Genomic DNA, 26,757 nt, shown 5'->3' with positions numbered 1-26,757 from the left:
AACTTTGCAGGTATTGGGCGGAGCGGTCTTGGATCAACAGCCGTTGCTGTTCTGTGAGATGCCTCGTAAAAACGAACTCGTGGAAATCTCCGACAGCAGCGAAGAGGAGGAAGATGCAGATGTTAAACTGGAAGCAGGTACCTATGACTTTCATAGAACGTTCTAATACTAGCCTTTTAATTTTCAACGTTTTTTTATTACAGAGAAACCACTGCCGGCCGATATTATTGCGCTGGTGGAGTCTGAGCTGAATGACATTGTCAGTAGCACTTTCGAGAAAATCAACATTAGTCAGCAGATCGACTGGACGGAGCAGATCATGAAGCAGAAGATTGCATATAATACAAGTAAGTCCCTATTTAAACATTCTGCATTGCATTGTCATTACTATTAGAATCATAATTACAAAAACTAGAACGTCTAAAACACGGCTATTAAATGGGGTTGCACTCCTTTGATCGCAGGCCATTCAGGGCTGGTAGCATTTTTATTAAATACAAGGTCTCAAATGTATGTTTCAATCAAATTCGTATCTTAAATCACTTTGTTCGTCATTCTGCTTGCAGTGAACCCTGTTGCAAAATTCCAAGGGATCCAAAGAAACCTTCAGAAACTATTATGCGTCTATTCCACAGGTTCTTCAGGAAACTTTTCTGAGGTTTCTCGAGGAAAAGCTTCAGGAACGCTTTCGATGATTTCTCCAGATATTTCTTCTAGAGTAGGGAGCCGGATCCTATTCTTAGCACTTTTGATTCACTTCGGCAGTGGGGTTTTTTGAAAGCTTCTGAGCTCTTATTTGGCCACAACATGCGTTGTATTGAAGTGCTTGTTGTTGCAAAGTTTTAAACAATTCGGTCAAGAAAAACTCCCCATGCCAAAATGAATCATGGAAATGCCCAAGTAGCTTTGCACCCTATATTCAGGGACTTCTCCAGGACCACTCCAGAAATTCTTCTAACGCTACCTCCGATTCACCTATAAATTCTGCCAGCAATTTTTCAAGGATTGCTTACAGTAATGTCTGCAAAATTTGCTTGAGCAAATCCTTGAGCACTCCAGCGCTTCTACCTTCTGTAATTTCCATAGATATTACTCTGGAAGTTATTCCAGAATATGTACCAGTATTTCCTCCCATTATTTTTTATTAATTCTTCTACTGGTTTCACCAGTCCACTAGGAACTCTTCCAAAGATTCCTGAGAGTTTTTGGAAAAAGTCGTCGATCGATTTTTCAAGAACCCCAACAACAATCCCTAAAAAAAAAAAAAAATAGTTCCTTTATTTAATCAAAATATAATTTATTTAGTTTATTTATTTATTCGAAACACATCAACAGGCAAATTGTAGCCCCAATGATGTCTAAAATATATATAAAACAATCAGAGGACAAAAATTTAACAAAAGCACTAAACAGTCAAGAGATAAAACTTAAATTAAACTCTTCGTTCGTCAAAAAATGCTAAAAACCTTCGGCGAAGCATCTCTCGGGTGGTATTGAAGTCGAACAATGATGCGACTTTATTGAACACTCGCTGCAACCCACTAAGTGCTCCGTGAAGTCCGTAGTTGGTTCGAGTTAGAGGCAATCTCAGCATGACGCTGTTCCGGAGGGAGCGTGGACGGGCATTTAGATGGACTCGCTCCAGACTCGCCCTACGCCGTTCTGCAAGAAATTTCCATTTGATTTTTTCACGAATTTACCACTGTTATTCCCAGGAATGGCTCCGAAAACTTCTTCTAGAGAATACACGAGGAAATTTGTTTAGAACTAATCCAGGGATTCTTCAATAAATTTGACTCATTTGACTCATTTTCCAAACATGTCTCAAGAAATTCCTCAAGCAAAATCTCTATGGCTTCTTTATTGAAGGTTTCACACCACTTTGTACTACAGCAAATAATTCCAGTAATTCCTCCAATCAATTTGTAATGGATTTTTCCTATGTTTTTCAAGGAATTCAGTTTAAATCCTGCAGGATATTATCCAAAGATTCAACTGCTTGTTTTCTGCAATTATCTTAGCAGTTTATCTAGTAAACTCTCTAAGAACTTCCTCAAGAGTGCAGGTCTTTCAAAGATTCTCGTAGGAGATCATCGAGGGTTACACTAAAAGTAACACAAGCTTCAGAGTTCAAATTAATATTTCCTTCATAAAAATCACCTGGATTTTTCGATAAATTTATCCAATAATTTAAAAAAAAATCTTTGGTATTTGCCTGGAAAAATCAATTTCTGGATGAATTTGTGAATAAATTCTTAATGACAATATTTTAGGAAAAAAGATATTTGAAACGTAATTGTTAAATGCTGGGCATGGCGTACCATTGGTTCCTCGCGTACCTGAAGGAATGAAAGTTCCAAGCATATGGCCATTCGTAGCACCTATTTCCAGCACAGCCTCCCGTATCGGTACTCCTGGAAATCACCTCAGCCGACAGAATCACAAATCGACCACGTTTTGTTCGATGGATGGCACTTTTCCGATATAACCGACGTCAGAACCTATCGTGGCGCTAACATTGGCTCCGACCACTACCTAGTGATGGTGAAACTGCGCCCAAAACTATCCGTCATCAACGATGTACGGTACCGACGCCCGCCTCGGTACAATCTAGGTACAGCATCTTGAGGCAGCGTTGCCGGATGAGGGCGAGCTCGGAAGGGTCGCTCTTGAAGACTGCTGGAGGACAGTCAAAGCAGCCATTAACGCCGCTGCCAAAAGCATTGTCGGAAATGTGGAACGGAGATCAAGAAACGGAAACAGCAAACCCGGGACAAAAGCGCCGCCTGGAATAGATGGAATACCAAGAGATGGAGTTGCTGTACCGTTCTCAAGAAACGCGGAAGTTCTATCAGAAGCTCAACACATCCCGCAAAGGCTTCGTGTCGCGAGCTGAAATGTGCCGGGATAAGGGGGGCTATAGAAGAAACTGCGGTCAAGAAAGATTCACTCCCGCACCAAATGTACGATGTACGCTCATAAGACAGGTAGTCCTCTACGGGCATGAGACGTGGACTATGCTCGAGGAGGACTTGCAAGCTCTTAGGATTTTCGAACGCCGAGTGCTAAGAACGATCTTCGGTGGCGTGTAGGAGAACGGCGTGTGGCGGAGTAAAATGAACCACGAGCTCGCCCAACTCTACGGCGAACCCAGTATCCCGAAGGTGACTAGAGCTAGAAGGGGATATGCTGTGCAGGGCATGTTGCAACAACAGCCCTGTAAACGATGGTGTCCGGAACGAGAAGGCGTAGGGGCGCAGCGAGCTAGGTAGATTGACCAGGACCTGGAGAGCTTGGGACGAAAGTCGGCCATGAATCGAGTGATGGAAATTGGCGAGATTTTATTAAGTTAATTGATGTAAAACCAAATAAATAAATAATTATTCTAAAAAAATCCTTTGATCAGGTTAAGTTAATTTTCTTGGATGTTATTTATGACAATATAATCTGTTCCTTCTTTCAGAACTCTCCGACGAAATCAACAACGAGCTAAACGAACTGCAACGTAAGGTGGATCGAATTCATCTGAAACTGTACAGCAAATCACGGCCCAGATATCAGGACCTACCACCGATCAATATCTTCGAAGTGGATGCCAACCGTCAATCAATTATTCAGCAACCGATTCAGGCCAATCGTCAGTATTCGCCCCAAAGACCATTTGTCCAAACAGTTCAGCAGCAGCAACAAATTCAGCAGAAACAGGCCTCGCAGGTTACGCTGGGAACTCAAGCTTCGGCCGTTTCCCCACCGAAGGAAGAGTTCACGCGTCCTGCGGTCAGCGTGGGCCAGTTCTATTTTGCCGTCAAACACAAGCTCCTCAGCAATTGGGCCGAATGTCAGGTCGTGGAAGCAGTTACAGTCGCTGATGTAGGTTTATTATCTGCGTAATTTGCGTTAGAACCAGGCCGCCATCGGCACATATCGTTAGAATTCCAATTTTATGTTGGGCAGCGTCCATAAATGACGTAGCATTTTTTGGTCAATTTTCGACACCTACCTGTCTCATCGTAGCCTATTTTCCATACCTAATACTTCTTCAGTTGTCCCGAACGTTTAGGGTCGCCAGGTCCTGTACCACTGCGTACAGCCACCTTATTCGTGGCCTTTCACGGATTCGTATACCTCTACCTCCCTGCTGAATATTTTTTTCGCAATCCTTTCTACCGATATTCACACTAAGTGACCAGCCCACTGAAGTTTGCCGTATTTTACACGCCTAATAATATTCGCATCTTTATACACTTGATATAACTCATGATTCATGCGTCTGAGGCACATACCAATTTCTAGTTTCCCACCGAGTATTGTCCGCAGCATTTTACGCTCGAAAACACCGAAGGCTTTCCGGTGCCTGTAGAGAGCCACCTCTTCTGGTTTATACAGGGCGAATTATGTTTCCGTTTGTTAGTTGAAGAATCACAACACATCTTTTCGCTGCGGGAAACGTCGTTGTTACATGTCACAAAAGTTTCAAGGTAAATAAATTCTCCAACAACTTTAAAAACATCCACATCAAACGCTACCTCAGCGCCTACCTCTATATCTACCTGCACCCATGCACTTCGTTTTGGTGAAGTTAATGATCAGGCGTATCCCCGCTGTCTCCCTCTTCAGAGGCACGAAGGTCTCCTCCACTGACCTGCGATCGATTCCAATAATCGATATCGTCCGCAAAGCCAAGGAGCATATGTGACCGTGTGATGATAGTGCCGTTTCTCTGCACGGCAGATCTCCTAATAGCACCCTCGAGTGCAATGATGAACAGTAAACTCGAAAGTGATATTTCCTGCTCCAATCCATCAAACGTCACAAACGAGGTTGACACTACGTCTGAAAACCGAACATTTGATTTCATACCATTCATCTTAGCACGTATCAGCCTAATTAGTTTCGCCGGAAACCGTGTTCAGACATCATCTGCCACAGCTCATTTCTTTTCAATGAATCGTACGTCCATCTTTAAATCAATAAATAGGCTGTCTGTGAGTCTGCAAGTTGTACTCCCGGAATTTATCTAAGGTAACACCTGCTTGGTATTCGCTGACGAAGGACTTCTCGCGCGATCTCAGTCTGTTAAACGGGATGCGCGACAGTATTTTATACGCCAAATTTAGCAGGGTAATTCCTCGGTAATTGACACACCAGCATGTGCCTTTTTTTGTTGATAGGAAGGCCATTCAACCAGCCGATGGGCATTTCCCATACCTTCAGAAGTACTCAGTGGATCGATTGATAAAACTACTCACTTCCGTGCTCATCCTTAGCAGCAGCCTTACAGTTCTTCAGCTCGTTGTTAGCCTTTTTAACATCTTCTATGGTCGGTGGGTCCACAGCTTAATCGTCATTATCAATGTTCATCCTTTTTCTCGCAACATTTCAATTTTCACCGTTCAACAACTGCTCAAAATACTCCTCCCACCGCCATTTTATCGGTCAGCAAATTTCCCTTCTCGATCACTTAGCACTGGTACGGATTGTGCCGCGCGCCATGCACCGTTGCATAAAATCTTCGCATATAGTTCTTGTTCATACTTAAGCTTCAGCTACCACAATTTTTCGTGTTACATTTTCTTTCTGCGGTGGATTCGTTTTCTTCGGCTCTCGCTACTCTGTAGCGCTCTCTGTTCTGTAGGGTACCGGCCACAAGCATACGGCTTCTGGCGGCATTCTTCACATCTCCTGACACTCTCTGGCACTCTTCATCGAACCAGTCGTTTCGTGTTCGTCATTGACCAAAGCCAATCACTTCGCCGTTGTTGTCACAGCTTCGTGGATAGGGTCCCGCTAACATCTCTAGTTTTAGCATATTCTACCGAACAGCGACCAAAAAAAAAGGGAATTCTAACGGTATTTGCCGATGGCAACCTGGTTTTCAGCGATAATTCTATACTATCCGCAGTATTCGATGTCTTAACATAACATATATTGCAGAAATCGCTCTACAAAGTCAACTTCCTCTACAATCAAGGGGTTGGCAACGCCCCGATCAAAGTGGTTCCCGCCAAGTACCTTGCCTATCGACATTCGTTCAACGTGAAACTTCCTCTGGGCACCCGTGTCATCGCCCGGTTTGACGCAGGGACCACACAACCGACTTTGAACAAATCTCAACAAGCCAAGAGCAACTCGTTTTACCCGGGAATTATTGCGGAATCGTTCGGCAAATACAATCGCAATCGGTATCTGATCTTCTTCGATGACGGCTATGCCCAGTATGTTACCCACGGAGATGTGCGCGTGGTGTGCGAGGAATCGAAAGAAGTCTGGTTGGACATCCACCCGCATTCGCAGGAGTTCATCAAGAAACTATCTGATGAACTACCGCTCGCAGAGACCCATGGTGCAGGTGAAGGTCGGTCAACGTATAATCACCGAATGGAAGGGCAAATGGATCTACGCCAAGGTAATTGACATTGATGCCAGTCTGGTGCAGCTTCACTTCCCGGATGACAATCGATACGAGTGGATCTACCGTGGTTCAACTCGTCTGGGCCCCCTCTACCAGGAGAAGGCTCTTAGCATGAGCAAGGCAAGCAACAAATTCTCCAAGTTCCAGAAGAGAAACGAGCCTTCAATCGAATACATCACACTGGATGATGACGATGATGAATCAGAACAGGCTAAACAACTAGAGCCCAAGAAGGCCAGCACTCCTCAAGAACAGGCTCTGCAAGCTCTGAAGAATCTCCAAATGAGTCAAGCTGATTCAGCAGCTAATCGTTCGGTGGCAAAGAAGAGCACCTTCCATCGTGCGACTCCGGCTTCGCAACCGTCCGCCGTGTTCATGAACAGCTCCACCATCTACTGCGAAGATGATCGTCCAAAGGGCAAGATCGTTTACTACACTGCCAAGAAGCATTTGCCGCCGCTGAAATACAAACCCCACGATTGTAATCCGAACTGTTTGTTCAAAATCACGCACAATCTCAAATCGTACAGCCCGATGGCGAAACCGTTGCTCTCCGGTTGGGAAAGGCAACTGTGTAAGATGCGGTACAAGAAGGTCTTTGTCGTGTATCGGGCTCCTTGTGGACGCAGAGTAAGGAACATGTACGAGCTGCACATGTACCTTCGGATGACGAAAGCTACCCTGAACGTGGAGAACTTTGACTTCGATCCGATGATTCACTGCTTGGCGGAGTATGTGATCGAGAACCACATCTATCATAATCCGGTAAGTGTTTTGAAAAATGTTACCATATCTAAGATATTTAAAAAAGTTATGCAGTCAACTCTCCCTTACTCGATATCCCATATCTCGATTTCGATTTAGAGAACCATAGTAAAAATTGGTGGCTACCTCGATGGTCACTTGAATCGCATTTGTACTGATTTTGTGTTCTGTAACTCGAATCCTCCACATTTTTTTCATTTATTTAGGAGTATTGTAGTATGTCCCATGTTTTATCTGGTACTGTAATAGACATTGGTTGATGTAGCACTCTATCTCAATTAGGCTCAACTCGTTTTATAAAGACTACTTTGCCAAATCTCCTTTAGCTCTCTGAGATGCCCAATTCAACTCTCCTGGTGGATACAGCGCAACAGTGCGACGCTAAAAATAAAATCTCTCACTGTTGTTTGTAGGCACGCTTAGGAGAATTGAATCGGACATCGCAGAGGACCGAAGCAGATACAGAGTTCTGAAAGAGAACTAGGGTCGTGACGAACTTTGGTTTCAGGTTGGCCGACGGCGCTGCAGAATCTTTATTCGTTCTGTGGCATAGTTGGTTATTGTTATGTTTGTGATAACACAAATTTGTATTGGAGCAAAGTTACATTTATTAAATCGTTAACCAAACTATGGATGGTTCGTCACCATAAGTGTCGGCATATGACCTTATTCCTGTTTTATAAAAAAATGGGATGCACGTTTTATTTTGTCGCAGTTGTTGAAAAATGTAATAACGCACTGATAGATATTTTTTTAAATTGTGACAACATGAATCGTATCACTTACCAAGGTGGATCCTGATCATGCAGCTCTTGAACCTTCTCACAAATAAAACTCCTCCCTGTGAAAACCATGGAGATGCAGAGATGATCTCGGTCTCTAGTAGCAATAGACGTCACACTAACATTCCTTCCCTTCCCCATTCACCTTAGGATGTGGCTGGTGCCGTTATTGACATTACAAAGTTTGGAGTCCTCGAAATAGTACATTGAAGATAATATGCTACCTACCCTATCCAAGCTACCTCTGTTTCCAGTGAAATTTTGATTAATCCGGTCAATCAAGGAATAGCAACTATGAATTGAAAACGCAAGAAAAGTCTAATGTAATTCCTGGAAGGGATTCTAGCAATCCTGAGCAGAATTTTCAGTGAATGGTATAACAGTGAAGTGAGAACATAAGAGAGACGAATTATAAATATTGTTCAAAATATTAGGGATAGTTCAAATATTACGTAACGCAACAGGGGGAGGGAGGAGGCCTTCCGTAGTGTTACGGTCCACACAAAAATTTTAAATTTCTCATACAAAAGCTGTTACGTGGGGGAGGGAGGGGGTCTAAAATTGGCAAATTTTGTCTCATGTAATATTTGAATAATCCCTTAGAAGTTCATATTTTTTAACGCCCAATGCTAAAATCACTGTGTTTGACCAATGGCCCATCAGATGGCGATAGTGTGCCGAACACGAACAAAAAAAAATGCCAGCGCTACGGGTGGCGGATTGATCACCTGGTTTTTTTCCATCGCACTTTTCACGTAGCTCTTACGTTAATCATAGGTAGCCCAGAATGAATGCATGAACTTTCGAACTTCGTCCATTCCACCAGCGCTATACGTAAGAGCTACGTGGATTTTTCGGTAGCCTTTACGAAGCGTTTCAATAGGACCTAGATGGTTTTGCATTAAATTTGGCTGGAATAAAGACCAACCACAGACAAACAGACGTCACACTCTCACCGATGTCCATCGACCACCTTTTTAACGGCCGATTCAAATATATGGTAGGTGGCCAATCCACCACCCGCAGCGCTCGCATCGTTTTTGTTCGCGTTTGACGTTTACACACTACCGCCATCTGTTGGTCCATCGGCCAAACACACCGATTTTAGCATTGGGCGTACATGTCATCGTGGCTATGATTTTGATCGGGATTTGTTCTAAGTGTTACGTCTGTTTGTCTGTGGACCAACCTTATCTCTAATAGGCTTGAACATAGGCGGAACATGAGTCGGTAGTTGTTAAACTTCCACTCGGCTGGTTAGCCGTAAACCACGATTCATAATTAAAAACAAGTATTTATCGAGCAACGGACTCATGTTCCGTAACCGGTCGTTTGAAAACGTCGCGACCCATTGGAAGCCCACACAACAGAAAACAATGCGCTCTCGGGCTAGGCATTGGATATATATATAGAAAGCGTTGTGTTTGGATGGGTATCTCCCTGGGCTTGGGATTATATTTTCCAGGGAGCGATGAATTTTGATAATTGATCGCTGTTGTTAGTAGTTTTGATTAGATGTTGGGTAAATTTCAAAGCAATGGCAACCTTTTTATTACAAAATTTAGATTTTATCTTCTGACCTAAAGATTCTGGTTAAACTACTGTACTATGCAGTTGGGCTGCACTACGCTATCACTCATCAAAATTACTTTCACTTCGGGAAAATATAATTTCAAACTGGCGAGAAGATTACAGACTGAGGGTGGGTTAGGAGCACAATCAGACCCTTGAATGTGCAATGTGGGGTAGTAATTGGGAATGCCATTGACGGTTTGTAATCTTCTACGAGGTTTTCGAAAACCAACAGGGCGCGTGCACCGGGTTGCGGATAGGAGCAAAGGGAGATCAATAGCATCTACCTAAAATAATAGAGCAAAAAGCCGTTCCATGATTAGGTAATGTTAAGCGATCTTCTATGGTGTTCTAGTACTATAAAATTCTTCACTCACTGGGAATTCTGGCCTTGATAATATCAATAGTGATAAAAACATAAAATAATACCTAATACTTAATAAGTACAATGTAGCTTTAATGTAGTAATAAATGAAATAAAATCAATTTTCTATACTTGACAAGGTTTTGAAGACAATCAATGAGTGAAAGAACTACCTATTAGAAAAGCCACATCAGCTAAGTCTATACATATACAAATGTTGGTCATAGGGTCATGGCGAGCATTCGATATGTATGTCTATGACTGATTCTGATCTAATAGGGGCACTAGAAGACCACGCGGACAATTTCGAAACAAATTATTTTTATACATCGGTCTTACGTTCCGAAAGGCTCAGCTATGCTGCAAAGTAATTTTATAAGTTATTCATTACTGCTGTTTAATTGTTTATAATTCTAACAAAACTACATAATTAACTCATTACTAATCACTGTTCCTATATTCTCTTTTCTCTCCTTCTTATCTGTTGCATGATTATGATCATCACTAATATAATGCATGAGCATGCACAATAAGAATAATTTCAGGATTGAAAGCAGTACATGGATACCTGGATAGAATAGCTTCGAAAAGGGCGCTCAAAATATAATATTTCTGATCAGGGAAGTATTATTATCAAGGGTATGTAAAATTTTTCCATTATTAACACTTAGATCACACAAACAAATGAACTAATAATATCAATTATTTTTAAAATATTTTTATGTAAATCAGCATCGTCAATCAGTGTAAAAACAGATAAAGTTTGTAAAGTTATCACCATCGATTAAATTGCGCTCTGTATAGTAATGTTCATTCAGTATCAAAATCTCCTAAAGCGTCGCATTGTGCCATCAGCAGCCCTTAGCATCACTCTCATATTGTTGTTATTTTGTTGTTTATAAAATTTCTAGAAAGCGATCAGCATATTCTTTCTTACTTGTACAATGGCCGATCTATTTGGAATTTTAATAAGTCAAATCAAACTTCAAAACTCAAATTTATTTATTTATTTTATTTATTTATTTACTTGAATCCATCAACAGGCAATAGCGAGCCCCAATGATGGTATACTTAAAACTACTAGGATTAAATTGCTTTCAGCACATTTACATTTTGCAGCATTAATCGCATTACTGTGTCAAGTCTTCTCCATTCCCTATACCCTACCCCAACCCTTCTTATCCTTTCCGATGGTGTTCAAGTGGTCCGCATAGACTATTACGGCCATTACCTATCCCTTACCCCGGCTTTGGACTGACTTGCGCTCTCATTGCCCCACCAAACGCTGCAAAATGAAAATGAAAAATGAGAAAGCGTTGTGTTTGGATGGGTATCTAATTCTTCCGAAAGAGGTGCACTTTGCGAAAGAGGACCACGTGATTATTGAGCTGAAATCGAAGTCAGGTTAACTTCTGCGTTCATGGGTCCTCTCATGGCGTAGTGGTAACGCGCCCTAACTGGAGATCAGGGAGTCGTGAGTTCGATTCTCACTGAGAAGACGTGTAACTTTTTCGCAAAACTTCACATCAATTTGTCCATTTAATCCAATTGCAAAATATATGTAATGTTTAGCTTTCAGTAGTTGTTAAACTTCCACTCGGCTGGTTAGCCGTAAACCACGATTCATAATTAAAAACAAGTAAATATTAGTTGTTTTTACATAAAATATTGTTGTTGTTTTACAAAATCTGCTGTAAGCAACGTTAAAGGAAATAATTGTTGAATCTACATTGTTTATTAAAAATAATAAAATCCTTTTTTTTCGGGGCCCAGATAGCCGTGTTTGAATCCCAGATGGAAGATCTTTTCGGGCTAGACATTTTATCTAATTCTTATGGAATCTTAATTTCTGCCACATGATTTACACATGCAAAAATGATCAATATGCAAAGAAAGCTCTCAGTTAATAATTGTGAAAGTGCTCATAAGAACACTCGGCTGAGAAGCAGGTTTTGTCCCAGTGGGGACATAATGCCAAAGAGAAGAAGAAGAAATGCGAGACATGTTACGGTTTGAGTGAAATGCGGTATGTTTCGTGGGACACTTTTCACCCCTTCAGAATTGTCCTAGATTTCTTAAACGTAGAATTCCAATTTTCACAAATGATTTCGAATCATCAAATTTCAGTAACAATCAAAAGCTATGGCGTTTTGAAACACATTGACCTTAACAGTGTAGGAAGGTTGATGTTGTACTAATCTTCAATGTATCATTTTTTCAGGATCTTTCGGATGGAAAGGAGTTCATGGCTGTCCCTTGCGTTAACTACTTCGACGACACAAAACCACCGCCGTGCATCTATTCAACCGAGCGTATCCCCACGGAGGGTGTTAACTTGAACTTGGATTCCGATTTCCTGTGTGGATGTGACTGCGAGGACGATTGCATGGATAAGAGTCGATGCCAGTGCTGGCAGTTGACGATTGCTGGAGCCAAGTTCGGCAATCCCAACACATCGATCGACAACATCGGATACGTTTACAAGCGACTGCAGGAACCCGTGGTGACCGGCATCTACGAATGTAATTCCCGGTGTAAGTGCAAGATGAACTGCTTGAACCGGGTTGTGCAGCATCCGTTGATGACGAAGCTTCAGGTGTTCAAAACTAGCAATCGTGGTTGGGGTATTCGCTGTCTGAACGACGTTGCTAAGGGTAGTTTCATCTGTATCTACTCGGGGCATCTGCTCACAGAGGAAGCGGGTAACACGATTTGCGAGATGAACGAAAATAAGGCCGGCGATGAGTACTTCGCTGATCTGGATTATATCGAAACGGTGGAACAGCTGAAGGAGGGATACGAAACGGATGTAGTCGAGTCGGATAGTGAAGCGGACAGCGACGAGCCGGATTACGATGCCAAGCAGGACAGTGGCGCGTCGGACGATGATTTTACAGCTAGCACCAACCCGACGGATGCGGCTGTCAAAACAAGGTCACAGGTCAGGAGAGACAGCAGGTCGTCCGCGCAGAAATCGGAATCGAAATCTGAGAAGGTATAGTAGCATTTGTTGACCATTTAAGTATTAACCCTATTAACCCTTTGTTTGTGTTCGACCCCAGAGCACTTTGGAAAGCACAAACTTTATGGAACGATTTGTAGTTTTTTGTTTCCGCTAGTTTTTGATTGTTTGTTTTGCATGTGTATTTTATTTCAAACATCATGAAAAACAATTTTCTAGAGTAATAGTACGTTGTCTGTGCCTTAAGGTCATATTCAAATAATCGCGATAAGCTCGCGAAAAGTTGAACGTATTTTTGATTTTTCAGCCATTTTTGAAAAAAGTTAGTTTATTTTTTTCAAATAAATTATAACAAAATTCAAAGAAGGGTTGATGAAATTCTGGACGTTGATGTCTCAGCAAAATTACCTTATCACTTGGGCACTTCCATGATTTACTTTGGCGTAGAAAGTTTTTCTGGGCCGAATTTTCTGAAACATTGCAGTAAGAAGCGATTTAATACGACGCATATCGTGGCTAAATATGAGCTCTGTAGCTTTTAAAAAAACCCCATTGCCGAAGTGAACAAAAGTGTCAAAAATAAGATTCGGCTCCCTAGAATCATACATTCTTCAGTAAACATTTGCAACAGGCAGAGCGCTGCTCATATTACAGTACCAAACTTTATACAATGGCCTTAATGACTGTTTAAAATCAACATCAACATTCAAAAAAAATGATAGCAAAAGGAAAACAAAGTATGATATCGAACATAATCATAATAAATAGATATCAAGTTATCATATCAACTTAATGCTAAAAACGGGATGTGTTTTCGATTTGCTTTATTTTAGATGTGGGGCTTTGCTCGGGTCTTCAGCAAGCTTGTTCAGAAGGTCAAGGGCAACCAGAAGCAAAGGGTCGAATTACCGCTAGACGGCGCTAGTGAGCACGTTAAAATTAAGCATTTGAAGCAAGCTCTGTCTTGTGATCCACATGAGATAGAAAATTCGAGTCTTCGGCAAAGTTGTTCACAAAAATTAAGGACATTCGAAAGGCAAACAGTTTGGTTCTAAATTTGGTCGTAGGTGGCGCTTTTAAGCATGAAATTTTGAGCATTCTAAACTACTTCTATCTTGTGATCTACATAAGAAAGTCTTAAAGTTTTAAGTTTTTCAGGAGGTCAAGGCATCCTGAAGCTAAACAAATTGTTTCCAAATTTTGCCGCTAGCTGGCGCTAGTGAGCATATAACAACGATCATTTCAAGCTTTTCTATCTTCTGATCCATATAAGATGTGAATCAGACATGAATCATTTGAAAATGCAGTGAATGCACCTGAATGTAAAGAGAATCATCCACTAATCACTAGTTTAGTGAATCATTTCTGAACGGCTTGGGCATGGAGTGAATTAGACATGAATTGCTGAAAAAAGCAATTAAACAGAACTGAATGACTTCAATTCGAGTTTAATCAGACCTAAACTACTTGAATATGTTGTTCTTTAGACCTGAATAACTTGACTATGAAGTAATTCAGGCCTGTATAAAGGGAATCAGACCTTAATCACTTGAATATAGAGTAAATTAGACATAAATCACTAAAATACAATGTGAATCTGATCTTAATCACTTGAATATGAAGTATAACAGGCCTGAAACACATGAATATAAAGCGAATTTTGAAGAAAATAAAACATGAAACATTTTAAAACCAACAGCATCAGATCTGAGTCACTTGAACATATGACCTACATGAGAATTATGTAAATAAAACGTAAATCAATTCAAAATTAAGAAAATCTGTCGTGAATTCCTGAAATAAGAATAATTTGCTTCTTATTCAAGGAATTCGGGACAGATCACTAGAAACTGAATGGAATCAAACTTGAAACACTTGAATATGGAATAAATCAGATATGAATTACTTGAAATTGAGTGAATCAAACATGCATCATTTAAAGATGAAGTGAATCAGTCCCGAATTCCTCGAATATAAAGTCAATCAGAACTGAATCACCACGAAATCCTGAAACTTCAATAAAAAGTGAATCGGACATTTATCACTAGAAAAAAAATGAAGTGAATCAATCCTAAAATGATTTAACATGAAAGGAAACAGGATACAGATAACAATCGGTTGAAATGGCATCAAAACTAGAAGAGAATTTGACGCGCCTTCATTGGAAAATCCGACTGCGAGCATAAGATGGATCGGAAGACAACTGGGAATCAGTGTTGATAGACTCACACTCAAAATCTCAATCAATACGCTCTCCCATGAGAGCAATCTCATTAGAGATATGCTTCGCAAATCTCACGCTTGAGATTTTGATGCAAGCGATGGTGGGCTGGAAGTGGAAGAAAATCGAAGACAGCTGACGCTGTGAAGGCCCGGAAGGTGTTGGATTATTTCAAGCGTAATCCGAAACTTTCGTTTCGCGACGCGGCTCTGAAGGCCAAGTGTTCCGCCTGGTTCGTTCAGCAAATCATGAAACAAGCTGGGCTTCGTGTATTCAAGGTCCGGAAGGCACTGAACCGGCGTGATCAACAAAACACGGCGGCCAAATCCCGCGCAAGGAACCTACATTAAGGCAAACGCAACGCAAATACCGGGGCTGGAGTTCTACGTTGCCAAATCACGGTTTGATGTTCCGGGAGACATAAGGAAAACATAAGGACACATTCGCCAAAAAAAATACTTGCTTATGCCAATGCGGTAAACTGAGTAAACCGTACATTACAACGGGTACCATCAACAGCGAAATTTACCGCACCGAGTGCCTCCAGAAGTGTCTGTTGCTCTTCCTGCGGTCTCACGGAGGCGAGACATTATTTTGGCCATGCCATTACGCGCGATCGACGTTGGATTGGTACAGAGACAATAACGTTGTTTTTGTACCAAAAACCGCCAACCCCCCGAATTCACCAGAAATTCGTCCTGTGGAAAGATTTTGGGCTATAATGGAGGCCAAAGTTCGAAAATCGTCCAAGGTGTTTAAAAACGAGCTAGAATTGAAGGAAGCATGGATGAAAGTGACCAAAAAGTTGGCTCCACCATTGCACAAAACGTAATGGGTCTTATGGGAAAGGTGCGGGTTTTCAGCGAAGGAAAGGACATTGAATAAAGTAATTATGCCGAAACATAATCTACCGTGAGGGCCCCTAACTCTGCGCACTTTTACCAAAATACACCAAAATCTGGTAAAATACTTAATTTTTGTTTAAAATTTGTTTTTTGATATATTGCTACAATAGTAATAAAAAAGCACGCGAAGAATTTTCTTGGCAAATTCACGTTTATTACTTTAATAAAAAATAAAATAGCTTTAAAAATATTGACAAACGTCCAAATTGACTGCCCGTTAGCAAAAATGCTAAGAGAGTACCTCATTACTTAAGTCATTTGAAGCAAATTAAAAAGAATATAATTCAGATTTTTAGTACGTAGGCACTAGTTTATTTATCGAGCAATCATCACTGGTAAAATGCAACTTATTTTCTCTTCAATTCCTTATTCTTCTTAAGTGCGCATAGTAAGGAACCATTTTTCAACTATGTTCCTTACTATGCGCAGCAGTTATAAAACGTTATTTTCAACATACAATCAACCCTCCAGAGGTCGATATTGAAGGGACCCATCGACTTGTCGACACCATCGAGATATGGAATAGAAATGCTTTGGGAAATTGTTTGAGGGGACCATCATAGTAAAGGAAGATTAAAAAATGACGTCCATCATATTTTAAGGATTCCTACACTCCGTCCCCTCAATCCCCTGTCGCGATTTTTACAGTACCTAATGCATGCATTATCACATTTTTTCTATCCTCCTCATCCCCTCATCGATGGACGTAGCTTTTGAATGCTCCCTAACCATGCAATAAAATAATTTTGATTTTTTGTATAGTTTCATGAATCAATATCGAGTAATGGAACATTGAGATTTTAAACGCCTTTGCTTTATTGAAACGCCAATAAAGTACATACTGTTATTGATCTGCAATAGGAATCGTTCATTAATTACGTCACGCATACAGGGCGGCGATACTTCTCGATTGAGTGATGAACAATACATTAAGAATGAATATACCCTTTCGCTTAAACTACTCTTCATGTTAAGTAGAAATGTTCGAGTTTCACGTATAACAAACCAGAACCAGGTTCTTATTTATTTTCTTCAAACCCGGATCCGACCCGAATCTGGGAAAGTTATTTAATACCAAACCCGGACCCGAATTGAACCAAAGTAAATTTGGTTTTCATATTTTCTAGTGAAAATACATAAGCAGTCAAAGCTAATTTTCCTTTACACGCCAAGGGTGAACGCAAAAAAGACGTAGTTTGTACCCTTTTTGTATGTTGGTTTAGATTTTAGAAAACTAAGTTTATTACATGTTTTGGAAATCATATGATGATTTCGATTATTTTGAGAGTTGGATTGAATTATAGATAAAATTCACTTCACCTAGTAAATTTCTATGTTAGAGACATTCCACGCTCTACTGGGGACGTAAAGCCGTATAAAGCAAGAAAATGAAGATTAATTCAGAGTTTAAATGCTAGTAATGCTTTTAGTAAAATACATCAAATGTTATAAAGAATTTATCGAGTGTGCAGAGTTAGGAACCTAAATGCGCAGAATAAGGAGAATTGCAAAAATGAGTGCGCAGAGTTAGAAACTCGGACATCCAAGAGAAAAAAAAAATTATAAATTTGCGATAAAAATCATTACTAAGTGATGCTTTTATATTTTTCCCTTATACATTAGATCAATAAGTATTTTCTCCTAAAATTTCAGAGTATTGTGTTCTGTTCTCAATTAATTATAGCTGTTTGAAATTTGAAAAGCCTTAAGTGCGCAGAGTATGGGGCCTTCACGGTATATGCATTAGTTTATTCCCTGAAAGCTTCTAGAAAATCCGACCTAAAATAAATTTTTGGCAAACACTTTTGTCTGGTGCTTTTTTTCGAGTACAGGCCTTACAAACATGATCAATCACCTTGCGGCAAAATTACGCATCAAATTGCAAAAAAAAAAATTAAAATTTATTTCCAAAACAGCAAAGAAATAGAAAATCCTTTTGAATATTGCGAAGTTATACCGATTTGAATTTGAAGACCCCAAGCCACAGAAAACGTAACTTGTTTTAGAACAGACAATAGGCTAACATATGGTATCATTACAGAAATCGTCAAAGAAAAAAGAGGATAATAAAAATGGATCAGATGATGGTAAGCATCACCACAATTTGCGTAAATGCAGCAAGCTTTAATTATATTTTCGGTTTTTCAGAACGAGAGATGGTGAACTTGATTCCGAACTCGGACATGACTAAGGGGGATGCTCCTAGCCCTGCCATAAAGTACCGATCGGTTAGAAAATATTTCGGGAAACATGAACAAATTTACATCATGGATGCCAAGAAATCCGGAAACCTTGGCCGATACTTCAACGTAAAAATCTCAACCCATTGTTTCTATGAGCATTCCGAGTAATGTATACTTTTCCTTCCAGCATTCCTGTAATCCGAACCTTTTCGTACAAAATGTGTTTGTCGACACCCATGATCTCCGCTTCCCCTGGGTAGCATTCTTCGCGCTGTGTAATGTGCGAGCCGGGTCGGAATTAACTTGGAACTACAACTACGACGTGGGTTCGGTGCCTGGAAAAGTTCTCTACTGCCAGTGTGGAGCGGAGAACTGTCGCCAGCGTTTGCTGTAGCGAGGGAATCAATCAAGGTCAGTAGTTGTACTAGTAGTTTGTAGTGTCTGTGTTCTTTCATGTTACGATAGTGTAATCCGATAGTCGTTTGATCGTGAACCGTCTAACAATATGATTGTATAAAATAAAGAAGATCACTCTATAATGAGCTAACTGTGAAACGTCAACATTGAAGCGTTTATTTTTTCAATTGGGTTTAAGCATTTTAAACTTTCATTATTTCTACGAAACGCTCCTTGCGAAACATGTCCTTGTAGGACGACATAAATTTCAAACCTAACTCAGGAACAGCCTCTTCCAAGTACTTCTCGATGAGAGGAGGATGTGAACTGTCCACCTCCAGCCAGAGTACGCCTGATGGCTCTAAATGCTTTCCGGCTATGTCTAGTATTGCTTTCACCACCGGTCAATCCGTCCGGGCCGCCGTCGAGCGCTCGTAAATCTTCGTAGACTTTAATTTCTGGCTCCAACGCGAGCAATTGCCTGGAGGGAACGTACGGCGGATTGCTGACAATCATGTCGAACTTGTGGCTCTCCAGCTCGGTAGGAAGTTTGTCGACTAGTTTGTGTCTGAAAATGCGCAGATTATCGACCAAGCCATGGTTTTTGGCATTTTCCATCGTTAATTCGCAGGCCAATGTGCTTTGGTCCAAGGCGACCGCCGATGCCTGAAATTGTAGAACAAATAATTAATGGATCAGGAGCAGTTAGATGAAAGTTTTAAGTTCTTTTAGTAGAAACGAAAGAAATCCTATCTTAGAACAACAATCTTACAGGGGTTTTTCCTTAAGCTTTTCAAGCATGAATCCTCCAAGGTTATCACCAGGGATCCTTTAAGGATTAAAACCTGTCTTGAATAGATCAGGGTTTACACAGACTGGACCAAGCGTTTGATTATTTGAAAAGCACGTATTTTAGGCGTTCGGAATAAGAAAATGTTTGTATTAATTACTCACTGAATAATTTTGAATAATCTTAAATTTTCGCAATAAAAGTTATCAGCATGTATTAGTATATCAAAATGGATTGTATAAGAATGAAATTCATCTGATTTCATATTTTATACTATCTATAAAAAAAATTTAGACTGTTTAAGGCAGTAAATGTGAGTTAAACAATGATTTTATTATGGCAGATCGAAAAATGCTTCTTAGCTGCCTTGGTTTAACATGTTGTCGTAGACAAAGATAACAACCAGCTGAAGAAGGTAAATTTATTTCAACTAGTGCTGGCCTCATACTTAGGATGAGCGGTGAATGGAGCCCTAAATCTGTATCATTGACATACATGTTATTTGGTACCGTTATACATTTGAACCTGGTTGGTTGGTTTGACTTTATTAACGAGATTTTTAGCCCTGGGCTAGTTCATCTCGGGACCAACGGCTTTACTTCCCTTCCGAAGGAAGTCGTCACTATAACTTTTTACGTCATAAGTGACTATGTCGGGGATGGGATTCGATCCCAGGTCCTCGGCGTGAGAGGCGAGTGTTCTAACCACTACACCAGGTCCGTCCCCGGATTACATTTGAACCTTTTTCCTGCAAAGACATATGTTTTATCTTGCGTCTTAGCGCAAAAAGTTGTGAAAATATCGAACATCCGATTTTTGACAGAATTTTATATGTTGAAATCCTGTTAAATGCAAGATTTCTTGAAGGGAGGTTCAGCAATCTAAGTAGTCAGTGGGTGCGAGGTGAGGTTAGTTACAGGGGAGCTGGAACCAGCTGGCAAGCTGGCTAGCTGGCGAGTATGTATGCATGTATCGTTTCTAAGGGGATTGTTAGGAATTGTTTGCCACAGAAAAAAAATCCTACCGGTAATGTGAAAAATTTCTCCCGCATTGCTGAGTAACGCCTATACCTTCTTCGTGTATTTTAGAGTATGTAAAATGCATGTGTTTTATTCATTAAAGTGAGGAGAAGCTACTATAGGATGCTAAATTTCTTCCATGACAAGTTGAATTAAAAAGACGGACGAAAAGAGATGGGGCCGTGAAAAATGTCTAGAGGTACGTCTTAAGCTAGCATCTTCAAACCAAAACAAACTCGCCAGCTGTCACCTGGTTTTTCAAAATGGCAAATTCATCATTCTGACGCATTGAACTACCTCCCTTCCAGATACCTTGGTCAAATGAGCGGTGAATGGCGTCCTTACGGTATTTAATGAAACATCTATAGCATAAAAAAATCAAAATTGATTGAGTCCTTGAAGCCCGATCTGTCTGAAAACCGACCAATTATTGCTGGAGGAATAGTGGACTAATCGGAATTATTTTTAGAAAAAACTCGGTAACTTCTTGGAAAATCCCTGGGCGAATAGCTGAATTATTAGAATGTGTTCAAGGGTTTCCCCTAGAAGCACCCACGGTAATTTATCCAGCAATTCCTCGATCAGTTCTGTATTTGTATGGATTACTCCAAGGAAGCCTTCACAGATTAATCCGAAAGTTTATCCAGGATTTATTGCAGTGATTACTGCAGAGATAACTACTACTAAAGTTCTCCTTGCATACTTACAAAGATTTCTCAATGAACGTTCCCTGCGATTACTCAATGAATAACTCCAGAGATTCCTTTATAAACTACCCCAGAAATCATTCCAAGTTATCCATCTCTTAATGGTGTCCTTCCTTAGTTTCTACAGATATTTCGCTAGAAATTATTCCAGAGATTTTTTCACAATTTCCTCTAATAATTCTTACAATATTACTCGAAGAAATTGCTCAAAAATGCCTTCACTAATTCCAGATAGATGTATTACAAGGATTTCATCGGAGATTCTTTCCGGTATTCCGACAGGGCTGGTAGCAAAAAGTGGTTCCGAAAAAAGTTATTTTAGTGACCAGATTTGAGAAATAAGTGACTAAAAAGTGACTTTCGATTCTCGAAAAAGTGACTAAAAGTGACTTGAACATCAAACCGTAATCAGTTTTATTTCAATTCTATTGTACTGTTCTACGATCAATATACAATATGATAGGGAATATTCTATATTATCTACTGCATGTAGTGGATCTAGTTGAGTATAATATTTGGAAATTTTTATTGTACTTCCTAAATTTCAAGATATTGCCTAAAATTGTTTCAAACTAAAAATGTTGTGTTTTTTTATATCATCATAGTATTTTAGTTTTGTAATTTTTAATAACAATTTGGAACATTTGTGAAATCTAAATTTTTGTCGTTTCTCATTTTCATGCAAATTCCCAAAAAATATGACATCTCAAAAACTGCTAAAATTGAATTCATTGTAACTGTGTAGATCCCAAAACTTTTCCATGACTTCAAGTCGATAAGAATTTAAGATTCAGTCTAGAAAAAATATAAGCGTATAGATGAAGTTCCGTCAAGTGTGATATTCACAGAAGAATACTTTCTATTTAACTTTATTAGATTCTACGTTATGTTACGTCGTTGTTTAAAATAACGCGTTTTTTTTACGAGGGACGTAGACCGTCGTGAAAAAAACCATAGTGTATACTCTAGCTAAGATCTATCCAACCATTTTCAAGGGTATGATTTGCAAATAAAGTCTGTCCAAATGAATATGATAAGTTTTTACTCTTAAGGTATGTATGCTGTTTCGCTCAAGAAAAGTAGAAATGTCTGCGGCAGAAATGGTCAAGCAATTTTCTACAGTGAGCTCCAATTGTATTGACACTTCTTTTCATCTGCGTACTGCGATAAAAAAAGGCTTGAGCTTTTCATGCAAGAAATTTCCCACACATCGAGATATGTGTTTACTTTTCTGTTGAAGTGCATACTTCTCTTTAAATGAAATAATAAAGTTTGTAAAATTTTACAGGGAATTTTGAAGATAAAGAGAATAATTGAGATACATATTTGAAAACGTAGTTTTCGACAATAGAGGATTAACATCTTATTATCCACCACAAGGTATAAAAATTCATATTAACCCCTCTACCGACAGCTTCATTTTTTACCGCTAAAAAAATATTCAAATCGCGATAACTTTTTTGTTTCTCGATATTTTTGCACCATTTTTTCACAACATCTCAAAAAACTCTTCTTGTTTAAAAATCCGTGTTGATATTAATCATTGGTGATCTAGTTTTGAAGATATTCCGATATTCCTTGGGGGACCGACATTCTCCATACAAAATGTCTTTGGCGGCCATTTTGTTTTTGGTCAATTTATCAAAAAAATAAAATGTGGTGTACTATACAATGCCAGGTAATAAAGAGCTTCTCTGAAAAAATCATACAAATCGGTTCAGTATTCTTGGAGAAATCTAAAAATTACGATATGAGGTTTTTTAGAGTTTACAAGATCCTCATTTGTCCAGCGTGGTACCAGAAACATAAATGCTCATTACTCAAAGACGGCTGCACCAAATTGCTTCATTTTTTTCACAACATACTCGCATTGATATATAATATCGTGGAGTGAATATCCGAATACGATAAAAATTTTGTAGCCTGAGATATTTACGTGGGTTATGGCTACGCGTCGGTGCCCCAGGGAATTTCGGAATATCTCCGGATCCAGATGATCAATTATCAATATCGACACATATTCTTAAACTAGAAGAGTTTTTTGAGGGCTTGCGAAAAAATGGTGCAAAAATATCGAGAAACAAAAAAGTTATCGCGATTTGAATTTTTTTTTAGCGGTGAAAAATGAAGCTGACGGTAGAGGGGTTAAATGAGAATGCCCGAGATATTCAAAAAGAACACTAAGTTTTATAACAATATAATACTTATAATAACTTAGATACTATTACAAATTACGTGGAACTCTAGGCTTTTTTCACAAGAAAACTGAATCAATAGTTTGATACTGACATGAAGTAGTTCTGGTGCTGACCTAACTTAAAACTTAGACTAAATTGAAAAATAACCGATTCATAATTTTCTCCCGAAAATTTAGCTCAAAATAGTTGAAAAAAGTGACTTTTCGATGAAAAAAGTGACTTTAGTTGAAACGGCTTCAAAAAAGAGACTTTAAAGTGACTGGCTTCAAAAAAGTGACCAAGTCACTAAAAAGTGACTCGCTACCAGCCTTGCGGTATTCCTCGTGGACAAATATTTCCTCCAACAATGCCTACATAAAGTTTTTTAGTTCCTTAGTGAATTCAATGAAAAATTCCTCCATAAATTTATCCTTGGATTTTATTTGAAATTACTTTCATAAATCCATTGGCGTAAATACGGGGGGGCTAGGGGGGGGCTTAGACCCCCCTAGAAAATTTGAAGCCCCCCCTAGAAAATTTTAACTCTCATGCTAAGTATACACCTTACATAAGGGATTTTTTCGATCAGAAGAGTCAAGCCCCCTCTAGATTTGAGTTCAAGTTACGCTAATGCATAAATCCCCAAAAAAATTAAACGCATTCTTCTATGAGCTTCCTTAAGAATCTACTAGAAAACCTCCAGGTATTTTACCAGTAACACTTATCAGCTGTCTTGAAAAATTCCTGGATTGTCCGTTGGGATTTAGAAGAATCAGAGATCAATTCTTAGGAGAAGCTTTGGAAGATTTTTTGAAGGAATCTCTCGAAAAATTCTTGTAGGAATTATTTTACGAATCCTTGGAGAGAAGAAATAATAGAATTCCGAAAAAATCCCAAGAAGGAGAATTAATGACATTTAGATTCCTTTAAAATTGAGGAATCTCTGCAGGAAACTCAGGAGGTATTCCTGATAAAATACCGAGGTTTTGAATTTGGAAATAACTGGAATTTCTGAAAGAAATCATAGAAGGAGCTTCAGATGAAATCCCAGGAGGCATATTCTTAAAGGAATTTCCTTGGAGGAATTCTAGCATTATTATTTGAAATCTTGTAGGCATCCCTAGGGGCCAATGTATCCAGAGCAGTAAACGTGTAGCTATTCAACAAGACCATGCTGAAGGTGGATTCAGATGCACCGAGAATCTTTTCGTAAAGATTTTTTTTTCTCGACTTCCCAAAACAAGCCACGCAATATACAAATGCAAAAATGATCCATTGGCAAAGAAAGTCCTCAGTGAAGGTTTTATTTATACCTAATCGTGCATTTGAAAACAACGAAAAAATCAGTTTTCTTTTGAATGGAAAGCAATTATAGAAAAATAGTTATTTTGTCAGTTAACATAAATGGACTTGTTTTTCGTGTTTTCTTGATTTATCGGAAGAAAACTGCTTTGAAAATGTAGACAAATGCTCCACTCTTACTAGAGTGTTAATAACTGCGAATGTGATCATAGAAACACTAAGCATCGAAGAAGAAGCATGCTTTGTCCCGGTTGAGATGTAACGCATAAAGAAGAAAAATAATCCCTACACAATATTCTGGAGGAAAATCTGGAAGGAACTAAAGTATTTTTATGGAATTGCCGGAATAATTCCAGTGGGAATTTTCGGAAGAATTCAAGAGAAATACCTGTAAAATCTATGTATAAAATTCTGGAGGAATCATTAATAGAATTCTATAAAATCCCTAGAATAATTCTTGACATAATCTTCATTACAATTCTTGAATGGACCTCTGCAGGTATTCCTGAAGGAATCGTTCATGGAATTCCTGTAGGAATGGCTAGGACAATTCAGGATGAATCCCTGGAGGAACTAGAAAAGAAATGTCTGAATGAGTTTTTTTTTGAGGATTTTTTGGCAGTATCACTGGAAAATTTTCTGGAAGAAACTCATTGAAAAATTCCAGAAACAAATTTTGAAGGAATTTCTTTAAAATGCCTGGGAAAACTGTTGTAGGTATTTCTAAGGACATAATTGATCGATTTTCTCTTTAGCCTTTTACTTGGCCAGGCGATTCTGTTTTCTACTGGCTCAGTAGAAAGTATTCATCGTGCTCCAGCATGTAGAATATTATGAACATTAACTGAATTTCTTGTATTAAGTACAAGAGAAAACCGATGAACGATAGTACATGTAATGTTTCATTCTCAAAGTAGCTTAAGCGTCGGAGCAACTAAGGAAAAACAAGTATAATATGCACATATGGTAATGGTATACTCTCTTCAACATCTAATCCAATTTCTCTCGCCGTTCCCTTATGGTACATATTCATTTAGTATTCATCGCTTTCTTCTCCATGCTCCCTCTTACTTCGAGCAAAATAGACCGATATGCCGATAAACAAATAAAATATGCTGATAACATCAGCAATATGTGATTTCAACGCATCAGTCAAAATATTTCAGCTCCTTTTATCATTTATGCGATTTTGCTACAGCAAATAATTTTGATTTTTTCTGATAAAATCCTTCGGTGGAGGTATGTTTTAGCATATTTTATTTATAGCGATGTCCATACAAATCTGATGTACCACTAAAGGTACAAATAATAAAAATAATTGTTTGAACAGCTTTACGATCAAATTTTAAAAATATTATTTGATTGCTTGTAATCATTTTAGAATCGTATATCACATACCTAGTCATTGATTAGTGCGAATCACGTCAAAAACCACTACTTATACTATTGGAGCTACCTACCTCCACTAAAGGAACGTTTACCCAACATGCAACCTAAGCATTATATTCCTATAGACTCACCTGCGGCGCATGCTTCAATATGGACAACGATATGGCTCCGGTGCCGCAGCCAATCTCCAGGAATTTCATCTCCTTCTGGGCGTCAATCTGCTGCAATATCAGCTCGATCAATTCCTCGGTTTCCGGCCGGGGAATAAACACCGGCGGGACCATTTTTAGCGTGAGGTCGCGAAATTCCCACTCATGGATGATATACTGAATCGGCATCCGGGCAAGCCGGCACTCGCATAGCTCATCGATTTTGGCCAGCTGGTCTTCGCTCAGTTTCGTTTCCTGGTGCCGTTCGTTTACATCGCTAAGACATTGCACCTTAAGTACGTGTGCCAGAATGTTGGTGATGGACGCATCCGCTTCCGGTATGTTTTCCGTCTGGAAACGGGATATCCATTTGTCCTTAACGGTTCGGACAGTGGGAACTGTCGCAGTATTCAATGCTTCGGCACAGAAGTTTTGCCTGGAGAGAGCATTTACACTTGCACTGTTTTTCAGCAGTCGTGGTATTGAACGAGTGATGAACATCTTCATGCGGTTTTTGTAGATACCATTCACAGCTGCATTAAGAATAATGAACAGTTACTGATTAACTATTAATTATTACATTTAGTAGGATTTATTTCAACAGTTAACTTTCGATGAGCTATGCTGAACATTGCGGTATTACCCAACTTTTACTGTTCACA

At 39.3% G+C, this 26,757-nt stretch overlaps 3 protein-coding genes and 1 non-coding gene across 6 annotated transcripts in view; 3 read left to right on the top strand and 1 right to left on the bottom strand.

The window, feature by feature from the left end:
* The window catches only part of LOC5564490 (titin homolog), a 16,682-nt gene extending 10,061 nt beyond the window's left edge, over positions 1-6,621 (top strand). For all 3 annotated transcript variants that reach the window (XM_021845384.1, XM_021845382.1, XM_021845383.1), the window contains 4 exons: positions 11-137; positions 204-347; positions 3,464-3,870; positions 5,935-6,621. In XM_021845384.1, coding sequence (XP_021701076.1) covers positions 11-137; positions 204-347; positions 3,464-3,870; positions 5,935-6,414 — 1,158 coding nt within the window. In that variant the 3' untranslated portion in view covers positions 6,415-6,621. The remainder of the gene's footprint in view (positions 1-10; positions 138-203; positions 348-3,463; positions 3,871-5,934) is intronic.
* LOC5564489 (histone-lysine N-methyltransferase eggless) lies at positions 6,524-18,727 on the top strand. The gene is made up of 5 exons (XM_021839591.1): positions 6,524-7,177; positions 12,117-12,890; positions 18,025-18,070; positions 18,132-18,292; positions 18,354-18,727. Exons 1-5 carry the CDS (start codon positions 6,524-6,526, stop codon positions 18,558-18,560), a joined length of 1,842 nt encoding a protein of 613 aa, XP_021695283.1. The 3' UTR covers positions 18,561-18,727.
* Positions 11,322-11,394, top strand: Trnas-gga. The gene has a single exon. It is a non-coding gene; the product is annotated as a tRNA-Ser (tRNA).
* LOC5564507 (hemK methyltransferase family member 1) lies at positions 18,701-26,757 on the bottom strand. The gene is given in 4 exon segments (XM_021845386.1): positions 18,701-18,963; positions 18,965-19,228; positions 26,078-26,628; positions 26,739-26,757. Coding segments are annotated over 3 exon segments (987 nt in total). The 5' UTR covers positions 26,603-26,628; positions 26,739-26,757; the 3' UTR covers positions 18,701-18,765.

Source organism: Aedes aegypti, chromosome 2 (assembly GCF_002204515.2).
Source record: "Aedes aegypti strain LVP_AGWG chromosome 2, AaegL5.0 Primary Assembly, whole genome shotgun sequence".
NCBI classification, from domain to species: Eukaryota; Metazoa; Arthropoda; class Insecta; order Diptera; family Culicidae; genus Aedes; species Aedes aegypti.
This window is presented reverse-complemented; position numbering and strand designations above follow the sequence as displayed.

Bases quoted from the DNA above. Each gene is read 5' to 3' on its own strand.
- LOC5564489 (XM_021839591.1), top strand. From the start codon at position 6,524: ATGAGCAAGGCAAGCAACAAATTCTCCAAGTTCCAGAAGAGAAACGAG. The intron at 7,178-12,116 runs GTAAGTGTTTTG...TCATTTTTTCAG, and splicing joins ACCACATCTATCATAATCCG to GATCTTTCGGATGGAAAGGA. The intron at 12,891-18,024 runs GTATAGTAGCAT...GTATCATTACAG, and splicing joins CGGAATCGAAATCTGAGAAG to AAATCGTCAAAGAAAAAAGA.